The sequence below is a fragment of the Vigna radiata genome, chromosome 6 (genome assembly GCF_000741045.1).
Source record: "Vigna radiata var. radiata cultivar VC1973A chromosome 6, Vradiata_ver6, whole genome shotgun sequence".
Classification (NCBI taxonomy): Eukaryota; Viridiplantae; Streptophyta; class Magnoliopsida; order Fabales; family Fabaceae; genus Vigna; species Vigna radiata.
In genome coordinates this window covers 1,689,235-1,700,327 of record NC_028356.1, presented here as the reverse complement: position 1 = coordinate 1,700,327, position 11,093 = coordinate 1,689,235, and the positions used below count along the sequence as shown (strand labels likewise).

The 11,093-nt window shown below is 28.8% G+C and overlaps 1 protein-coding gene across 1 annotated transcript; it reads left to right on the top strand.

The window, feature by feature from the left end:
* Window positions 1-9,752: 9,752 nt before the first annotated feature.
* LOC106764543 lies at window positions 9,753-10,512 on the top strand. Its single transcript, XM_014648813.2, has one exon. It carries the CDS (start codon window positions 9,834-9,836, stop codon window positions 10,341-10,343), a length of 510 nt encoding a protein of 169 aa, XP_014504299.1. The 5' UTR covers window positions 9,753-9,833; the 3' UTR covers window positions 10,344-10,512.
* The last annotated feature ends 581 nt before the right edge of the window (window positions 10,513-11,093 follow it).

Genomic DNA, 11,093 nt, shown 5'->3' with positions numbered 1-11,093 from the left:
AAAAATTAATCCAATTACATTATTTCTGAAATTCATAACTCAAAGCTGTAAATAAATCAAGGTTGTCCCCCACTCTCACGTCGCTATCATGCATCTAGAGTATCTGCTACACCCCCTGCTCCCGTATAACCAAGGTCATACGATCATCGCAAGACACACACAACCACAAACATAAACAAATATGGGTAAGCTACCATAAACACAACCAACATCAATAAAGATATGTACAAGATAAGAAATCACAACTTAATAATAGTACCATTCATATTCAATGTTACCCATACTCACATAATTGTTTCTATATCATGAACATACTCAACATCTTCGTTAACTATAATGCGACTATAACCTCCACGTCATCAATTCCCATCACATCGTCATCATGAATCAACATTACACGTACCTCCATCACAACTAACCTCATCAAGAATCATTCATCATGAATCACGCCGTGAGCCTCCACAATACCATAACTCCATAGTGAAAAGAATCAGTCACACTCCTGTACCCTACCTCAAACTTGTGGCCTCCCCACAAGTCCCCTGTAGCCCCTCCTACAGGTCTGCCCGAGTAGTCCCGCCTACCTGGCTAAGGAACATGTTTCCTGCCACTCAAGGACAAGGCAAACACCATCACCCCCANACAAGGAGGGCTCAATACCCGAGCGCTCCCTTTTCGCACACAAGGCCAAAGGAAGTTGCTATCTCGATCGATCGATAGTCTCAGGCTTTACTAGGTACAAAAAGTGGACCTGTCTTTCACTCTTGTGCTCATCAACTACATCCTCAGGTACATTTAAAACTTACTCGTTCCAAAGCATATATCTAAGTACAACAGACGTTCTCACTCTCCACCTAATACTGGTCATTCATCATTGTCTACCGTCTCGTTCAAAATTCTAATATACTCAAAATAAATCCTTCATGGTTTCACTCCAATAATAAATTACAATTAAATAAATAATAAATAAACATCTCTCCAACAAATAAAAGAGTATCATTCCAAATAATTAAATGTATTCCCAATAAATAAATAAATACATAAATATCATTTCATTCCAAAATTAATAATAATTTAATTATCACTTTAATTAATCATTAAAGTCTCGTTACTTCCCTATTTAGAAGTAATTTAATTTGTTTCCTAATTTAATTACTAATAATAATNAATAATACTTTTCTTCTCATAATTATTATCATAAATTAACGTTTTCATCTCTCTCCAATTATACTTTATTTTTATCTTCTTATACCGTTTATTAGTATAAATTACTGTCAATAATAAATTACTTTCAATAATGATGCATTCTACAATCCCAAACCAGGTCCAAACCACTAGACCTGTAAACCCTCCATTAAAAATTTAAATATTTTAATAAAGAAGTTTCGTTTAATATTATTATTATTATTATTCTGGATCTGCGGCCCAATCAGATAGTTCAACGCAGTCCAATCTAAAACTGTTTGCCCAATCAGAAAACCCTGCTGATCTCCGGGCCTAACTTAGGCCCAACGCTGCTTGGCACCGCCAGTCCTAGCTGCGACCACAAATGTAACACCCCAATTTAGGGTGTCACAAATTATAATTAAAGTAAAATATTTCAAAATCCCTGATCATAGAGCAGTCCTGGCCTGGTCCAGTCAGTTGTGACTAGTCATATGTGCTAGCGCCGAAGGTGAGTCTGATGCGTTCAGACATCTGAACCCTCTCCGGTGACCAATTGGGTAGTGATGTGAGGTAGGGAACAAGTATTTTGTAGTAATGAAAAATTTAGCAAACAGTTTCATAATTAAGGGAACATTCTAAGTTATTTAGAGATAATATGTATCATAATATGTTATATTATTAATGTAGATTATATATATATATATATATTAGTTTAATATAATATAAATATAAACCTTTATAAGGTTACGTATGCTGCTGTAGAAATTCTGTTGGTTTTAGCACAATGTGGGATTGATAAATAGTACATTATATTGTTATAAATTATATCCTATGCTTATACAGTTATGTGATGTTGTATGCTATATAATAATATTATAAAAAGTTGTTATAATTCTTATTTCATTGGTATTATTATAATACTATTTGGTGATATTAGTTTAGGGAATCACGGTGTTGTTTATGTGTTAAATAGATAATATATAATATACTTAAAATAAAGATTTTAGATAACGTGTTTTTATATATAAATCCTTTGGAATATAATTAAATATTATATTATAAGAAGTTAGAAGAAACTATGATAATATAATAACAAGTTTTTCTGGAGAATCTAATTAGAAATTAAACAAACTATAAAAATATAAAATAAATAAAGTAAATATAAATTATATTAATACAATATAACCATACATATAAAATTAGTAGCACATGATGTTAACTTTCATTAATATAATATATAATATATAAAAGAGAATGTTGATTAAAGGTTATAATATTATTATGATTTATTTATTTTAATAAAATTAAAGGAAACAACTTTTCATAATTGTATAGGGGTTTAGGCATTGGAGATAAATTATAAAGAGTCTAGTACTCATAAATTTAGATTAAATTTTATGAAGCTGTTATTTTTATAACTTGTGATAAATGAGTCAATGTATTGTATCGTGGTGTTCAAACAAGGATGTTGATTGTAGTAAAAAGTATATGGTTATAAGGTGATGGAAGTCTGATCCAAGTTGCATATCAAGTTCCAAAGGTTTAAGATCTCTCGGTGAGATCCTTAGTGTTTTAAAATGAAAGTAGGGGCTCAGGAGTCATTAGTCTTGGGGGCTCCCAATATGCCTCAAGGCCCGGAACGGACTAACCTCGTGAGTGTGGCAGGGTGGGGAACCCAAGTTTCATAAGTCACCACGGGTGCAAGACTCGCCATAGTCCGACTATCATTTTAAAGTCCGGACGAGTCAGGTCTAGAAATTAACATGCTTAGGTTGTGTGTTTTAATCATGTTTTGTTCTTGGTCCACTTTTGTATGGTCACATGAGTAATCTGATGCATGTTGTCTTATTTATATAATTAGCTCACCCTTGCATTGCTTGTGTCTGTGTATGTTGTATGTGTTCCTGTTGCGATGATCATCCATTTTTGGATGTGAGCAGAGGAGAATGAGGTCTCTGCTTGGGAGGATAATGAAGACGCAGCTGCTTAGTTCCCCTAGAAATTCCATAGCTCCTAATGTTATTCAAATATTTTTTTTTAGCTCCTGTATTTTGAGAAACTTTAGTATTTTCACGTTTTTAATTTTTCCGCATGTGGATGACTGTAATCCTAAACTAAACTCCTTAATTATTTTTGACTGCTTTCCATTATCATATTTGATGACGTCTTTAATTTATATGCATGACGCAAATATTATTGGGTTGTCACACAGTAAGTTTCATTTATTTTGTAAATAATATTTTATTAAAAGTTATTTAATTGAAAAAATAGAAAATGGTTTAATTTAAAAAAATCACTTAAAATATAAGATCAAGGAACAATTACTTATTAAATGATAAAATTAAAAAATACACGTGTAAACAAAAAATTGAATATTTTTTATATAATATAAATTATATTTAGTTTTCGTGTAGTATGTGTGTAAATATCTACAATAATATTACTAATAATTAGAAATAATATAATATTTAAAATAGTGAAATTTGTTATATATATTTTTAGAAAGTGAATTTAAATTTCATATGTTTTTACAAAATAAATGAGTAAAATAAAAATTGTTACCATATATTTATGGTCAAAGATATATTCTAACATATTATATATATATATATATATATATATATATATATATATATATATATATATATATAGTTTTTAAGTATGTGATGGTAAATTACTTAACAATGGTTTTAAATATCATCCAAATTTTGATCTATGTTTATTATCATAGTGGTGTTCGTTGTTTGATAAGTTTTTGGCGTTAGCATGTCTTATCACCATCACCATCCACATTCATCACTTTATTGCTGGAATTCTATAATTTTTATTTTTCTTACTTCAAAAGGTGACAACTCTTTTTGTTTTCTTAATAGAAAAAAGGCCAAACAATTCAACGATTCTGCTGTGCAACCAAAATAAAAATTTCTGAGGCCCATGAAAAACTTTTTCAAAACATTTAAATCCTAATTTCTTCAACACCACTTATTAAAATCAGGATATTTTCTTTTTAAACAATATCGTGGTAATAAAAAACTAATTTTTTTAATAAATTTTTCATGCATAATAATATATGAAGTTTTTTTTATAGGATATTTAACTTTATTTTATTTCCACTTAATATTATACTTAAATTTCGAATAATGATAAACTTTAACATCTTATTTAGATTAATGTTTCGGAGAGTTCATTTATTATTTCACATTACATAGAACATAGACAGAAAAAAATAAATATGAAAACATAAAATCAAACCAAAATCATACTTAAAAGAATACAAAGTAAATTTGCTAAAAAAGAAACTATCAATCAGAAAAAGAGAGTTAATACCTATTATAAAAAATATATATAAATAAATAATTGAAAAAAAGAATTAAACCACTTGAGCAAATTAATTATCAGTCCGAAACTAACAATTTAATTTATTAGCATAATAATTTAATAATTTCTTTATTAATAAATGCTATAAAACCCATAAACTTAATCTTCACAAATTCTTATACATTATATCTTCTTTTTTTCTTCTAAGAGATCAAATTGCAGGCAAAGGAAAACTAGAAGCTTGCTACAGTAAAAATTATTATAATAATTTTTGTTTTTTTTTTTAATTTGGATCATTATCTGAACTGTTGAAGCCTAATAATAATGTGAAAATGACAAATACTGCAATACGGAACATATATATGTCAATCATTAATTGCATTGTATTAAGAAAACTAGCTCTTAACTGTTATTGATCATAACGATTAATAAATATAAATTTGGGTGTTCTGTTTCTCGTATTTTGCTTTTCTTTTTTTAATATGGGATAAAAGTTTAGAAGATTAAGATTTATAATTGATAATGCGTTTAGAATAATAATACTAAATTATTTTAATAATAAAAATGTAAAATATTAATAGAATTTTCATATATGAATTTTTATTATTTAAATTTTGTTTAGAGCATTTTCTTTTCTTTTTTAGATTTTCTCACATGTGTATCTGTTTAAAGATCGAAAACTGTTAGGATGATTTCGAAACAAACTTTCTATATATGTCTAAACAATTTTTCAAATAAATTGACTTGGTTTCATGTCATTTTCTTAATTGGTGTGCTCTTTTTAGGGATAACAAAATTATTCACGCATGTGGGTATTATGAGTAAAATTTGTTGTGGATAATCGATACCGCATATAGTGGGTAGCAGGTAATTTAGTACCTATTCATTAACGAGTCGGGTTTGGATAACGTACTACCCGTTAAGAAAATATAATTACATTTTTATCCTTAGATTTAAAGTTTAAGTTGTTGCTAAGGTTTTTTTTTTTTCTATCGTCGTCGTAGTGTTGTGTGAGTGCATTGGAGCCTAAACAACAACCATAACAACTATTGAGTTTATACGTACAAAATTTTGTTACTCATGTGGATACCTCACGATAGATTGAAACAAAAAGGGACAAATGCAATGAAATGATGCACTAGAAAAAAGAGAGTGAAATTTACCAAGAAAACGGGAGGGAACGTTTATGGGAGAGAAAAGGGAAGTTCACTAAGCTTAATTAGGTGTGAAGATTGACGAGAGAAGAAGGTTCTAGAAGCATAGAAAGCTCATTTGAGGGTTTTTCTTGTAGAATTGGCCGTCAAAACCATCTTCTATGCTTTGCACCAACACTTATTCACACTCTCCTGGGGTGAAAGAGGGAAAAACCTACCATATTATGGGTTGGGTTTAATCAAATGGGTCTCTTTTCAAAACCAAAAAAAGCCATTTTCTTCAAAAGCAAATAGAAATGAGTTTTATCTTCTCATTTAAAAACTCATAAGTTTTTTTTAATATCTGTGGGTATCTAATGGACACCTACAAATTGAAACAAAATTAACATACTTTTTTATGCGGGTATTTATCGGGTAAATAGGTGCAATTTTTTCATGCGGGTCGAGTATCTGTGCTTGACCTGACCTATTGTCATCCCTAGTTCTTTTTGTGCATGTGGACTATCTTGGTTTGCATGTAGTGTATGAGTCTTCTATAAAATTCTATGTTGACCAATGGTTTTAAATAGTGTGTTTTGATTGTGTTTGTGTTGTTCATAGAGTCAGATATGACTTTTTGAGTATTTGGAGATGTTCTTAGGATTCCTTGAGCGTTTAGTCCATCTTTTCAGGTAAGAAAATCTAATTGCATTGTTTTTAACTAATAGATAACTTGTAATTATTGATGGTATGCTTGTACAATAGTTGGTTTGTGTAATCGAGCTGTTTGATGAAATAAGACATGTGGAGTTGAGTTACAATTTTGATTTGTCTCTAGTGATTGGTATGTTGAAATTTAGTATGTTGTATGATTGATATTGGAATTGAGATGAATTGAGTCATTGAGTTGTGTATAATCTGATAGTTGGTATGTTTTGACATTTGTGATTGTTGTTAAATTGATTTGTAGGACTTGAATAACATAAATTGGCATAATTCTTTTCCATAGAATTAAGTAGACTCGTTGGAGAAAGTCAAAGTTAGAGTTACTGACCTGGTAGTCATTGGACGAGACCAATGTCAGAAAGCTCGTTGATTTAGCAATCTCTAGGCGAGAGCATATTTGTTAGGCGATATAAAAACCAGAGATCTACTGACTTGATAGTCATTGTGTGAGAATACAGTCACTTTAGGTAATACTAAAGTTAGAGAGTTTATTGAATTGACAATCATTGGGCAAGACAAGTCTTGCTGTTTGACTTTTGTGAGAATTTAAGTCTTTAAGTTTCAATGATATTCTCATTAGGCAATCTATCTAGTCGCTGGACGAGAGTGCTCTTAGGAACTATTAACTGAGCGAGTAGATATTCTTATTGAGAGAAAATATCAGAGTTTAACTCGAATTTCATGTCTCTTATGGTATGTTTAATGTGTGTGATTTTGTGGGTGTTAAAATGATTATTGGTTTGTAATGTAATAAGAGAATGGTTGGTACTAATCCACGAAGGATTATTACTGGTTAAAATAATGTGTGTATGGATTTCGTATTGAAAGTTAACATGTCACTCTAAAAACTATGCAATCTCAAGTATAAAAGGGTAGGGTATGTGGTGACAAGAGCAAAAAGTCCTAGTTTAAGGACTTTACCTTGGTCAAAGATGTTAACGGACTAACCTTATGTATGGTAGTGTGAAATTCATTGACAATGAATTTGTAGAACAATAGAGGTTACCACAAGTGCATAACTTGTCAGAATCTATCAATACACATATTCAGATCATCAAGTCTAATATGAGTTTTTGTATGTCACATGTTTGTTGTTATGATTGATTCACATGTAATAACGTCTTTATACTTATTTTATGTTTGTTTTTTTCACATTAGATTATCATTTCTTATGTGTTTTTTTTAGTGTTTTATTTGTTTGCAATAATCATCTTAATGATGTGAACAGATAAAGATGTCACAATTGATTTAATGCATGATGAGAGTGATGTAATGACATAGTTTTAGGATAATATTTTTTGTATAATTTTATTCTTTTTTTGAAGAACTCAAATCTCTATTAATATAATTATATGACTATTTATACTAAGTACATACTTTTTATTGACAACTATAATATATTAATTATAGACTTGTTTTATTTTTTTTTTATTGATTATTATACATATAATATTTTATTTAATAATTTTACTTTATTAAATGGGATATTACACATAATTTGATAGTTTACTAAAAATCATAACTTAAATTAAAAAACAAAAAATATCTTTTTTATTTATTTCATTGGAAATATAATTCCTATTTTAGAAACTATGGAAGTGTTGCAAGAAACATTCGGGTGCAGGAAGCAGTCACTTTGTCGTGACCCACCAATCCATTAGACAAGGCTCATTAGGGCTCATCCAAATTTTAATTCTCACAAAAAAAAATAAATATTAGGCTTTTGCTATTTTCATTACCTTTACTTGCTAAACTCACTCTCCTTTCCTTTTTTTGTTATGTACAGAAAATTACCTTATTAAAAGTTATTTTTTAAATTGTACCTATTTTCTGGTTTTCACCTTCTTCTTCATTACAGTCCAAAACTCACTTTTTCCTTTTATTTTCTTCTGAAAAAAAAGATAAACAAAGCCTACTAACCAGGACAATTTCAAAAAGCACTTGGGGAACTTTATCATTTATAATAACTTTTTTGAATTCGAACAAATTTATTTCTTATAAAATATAGGGTATATAAAAAATAATCAATTTGATGAATAATGAATGTAATGTTAAATTATTTTAATTAATGAAAAATAAAATATTTAAAAATTTCATAATAATATAAAACATTTTATAATATATAAATGACTATAAATTTTACCTTATTATTTTATAAACTTGAGACAATTCTTCCAAGTATTATGCTATTAATATAAATCTAGTACTTTTAACAAAGTATTGCACTCTCCACGTAGTTTTTTATATCTGGATGAAGAGTTTTTAAATGTAACTCATCTTTATAAGATATTTAAAATAGTTTATGATAAAATATACAATATGAATATAGATTTTTGTTAAACTTTACAAAATAATTTGATTATTTAATATTAAACATTTTAAAAATAATTTGATTATTTAATATTAAACATTTTAAATCCAACCCGTTAAAATGAATAACTATATATGCGTCAATTTGTTGTAAAAAATTTGAATAAGATTGAATGGTAAACTAAGTGATAATTTTAATTTTACTAAGGTAAGTGAATATGTCAACTATTTTTTTTTTCGTTTACAAAAATGAACATTCTCCATTGATTTAAAAGACTCATCTTTATTCAAATTATACAAATAAGATAAACTTAATTAGTTTAAACTTTTTAAATATATATTATAAGAGCTCAACTCCAAATAAACTTTAAAAAAGTTTTTATTTATATTTTTTCACCATATCGTCTCTTTTCTCTAAGTCCTGTCAACTTGACTTTAATTTTTGAATAGTGCCAGACAGATTTTTTGTTTATTATTAAAGTCAATTGCAATTATTTTTTATCATTAAAGTTTTGTTTTGGATATAAACTAATGTTAATGAAAATCAGCAGATATTAGTTTTCATTTCTTATTCTTTTTCAATTTTCAATTAACAACAATTAAGATTTTTTTATTAATAATCATTTTCCAACTCATGTAAGGATTTGTAATTATAGTTGAGATAAATTATTTTGTCAATTATGTTGGTGAAACCATATCAACCAATTTTTTTATTGCACTTTACAGAGTGAATTTCTACAAAGTTGAAATACTGATTTTTGTAATTAATATTTTTTCAGTTGATGGTAATTGACCTTATTTACTTAAACAAGACCACTCAAATTACTAAAAAGAATTGAAAATTTTAATTAGTTAAAATAAAACAAAACACATTCATTAAAATTTTCTAAAAATTAAAAAAATATCATGATAATTCTCCTTTTCTTTTTTGCCAATTATATATTTTGCTACCTATAATTGGTGAGAATTTTCTTCGAACTTTAGCCCCTACAAATATGTTTGTACTTTTGTTGACTGAAACACTGGCAACAACTCTTACACACTGATGCAAGCAACTTTCACTGTTTGTCTTTTTTCGCCACCTTCTCCTTCATTCTTCTATGAAAAATGATTCTTTATATATAGTCTCTTCCTATTTTTCATCATTCTCTCTATTATTTCCTTGCATTCATCAAAGCCATGAAAACATTCAACAAATTTGAAGTTGTGATGCTCTTTGTCCTTGCTCTTCTCCTTGGGATCACACCCTTGTTACCTTCTTCTCTGAGGCCAACCTTCCTTTATTTCATCTTCAACGTTCTCATCATTGCACTAGGAGCAGAAGCTGGTCTTCTCTCAGTTTTTTCCAAGCCTTTAGAAGACACAAAGCAACATGTTTCTGTCACCCAGAAACCTGTAACTCTCCCAGAAGAGGAAAAGGAAGAAAAGGAAGAAGCTTTCAACATAACAGGTGGAAGTGGTGCCTCAGACCACATTGAAATGAAGGCTAAGGTTGTTGAAGTGCTTGCTTTTGATGCTTCTGATGAGAAGATTGTTGGTGTCAGTGAAGTGACAAATCTTTTGATCATAGGAGGTGGAGAGAATGAACAGATAGATGAGCAAGAGTTGTTTGCCAAAGCTGAGGCCTTCATTGGGAACTTCTACAAACAGTTAAAGATGCAGAAAGAGATCTATCAGGAAGCCTTTTAGGAATGCATCATTTTTTTTTCTTTGTTTTTAAGAATAAATCATTTTTAGGTTGCTGAATTGTATAAACACTGATTCTGGTTATGCTTCTGTGATATTTTTCTGTCATGGATTTGTACAGATTTTAGGTTAGAACCATGGAATAATGTTTGTCAATTATGAGAGAATTTTACATTGGAAACTTATTCTCATGAACTTATGATATTTATCAACTACTACTTACTATTTGCATGTTGAAAAAATAGAGTAGCTTTTAGTTAATTAAACACAAAGATGGTCTACTAATTAGGGTGCCCTAGTAAAAACACACAAGAATCAGTTTCCAGTTTTTCTGATGTCATGTGATGACTGATGAAATGAGCAAGTTATGATTATCTTGTTGAAAAAAGCACGTTTGAGAATTTGTTTGTGATTGGACTAATTTTCAAAACATTGTGTTATAGTTCATACCCAAAATTAGTGGCAGGTAATGTTTGATTATACATCTGTCATGATTCTGCAGGTAGCATAATCTAAATCAGTACAGAAAAAATAATAAATGGAAATAATCAACTTTCTAATACATCAAACAAAGGATCTCTTGTAAAATGGTTTGTCTGTTATTAGTTGGTAGATGCATATCCTTCTAGATAGGAATATTGAGAAGAATATCTGTTCATGTGTATTATCACAATATTATGGTCTTTTAATTATCTTGCAGAAAGGAACAAAAGGAACAAAATGTTTAGGATTGCTGTAAAGAGAACATTATTT

What these genes read in the sequence shown, in the direction of transcription:
- LOC106764543 (XM_014648813.2), top strand. Translation starts at nt 9,834, where the DNA reads ATGAAAACATTCAACAAATTTGAAGTTGTGATGCTCTTTGTCCTTGCT.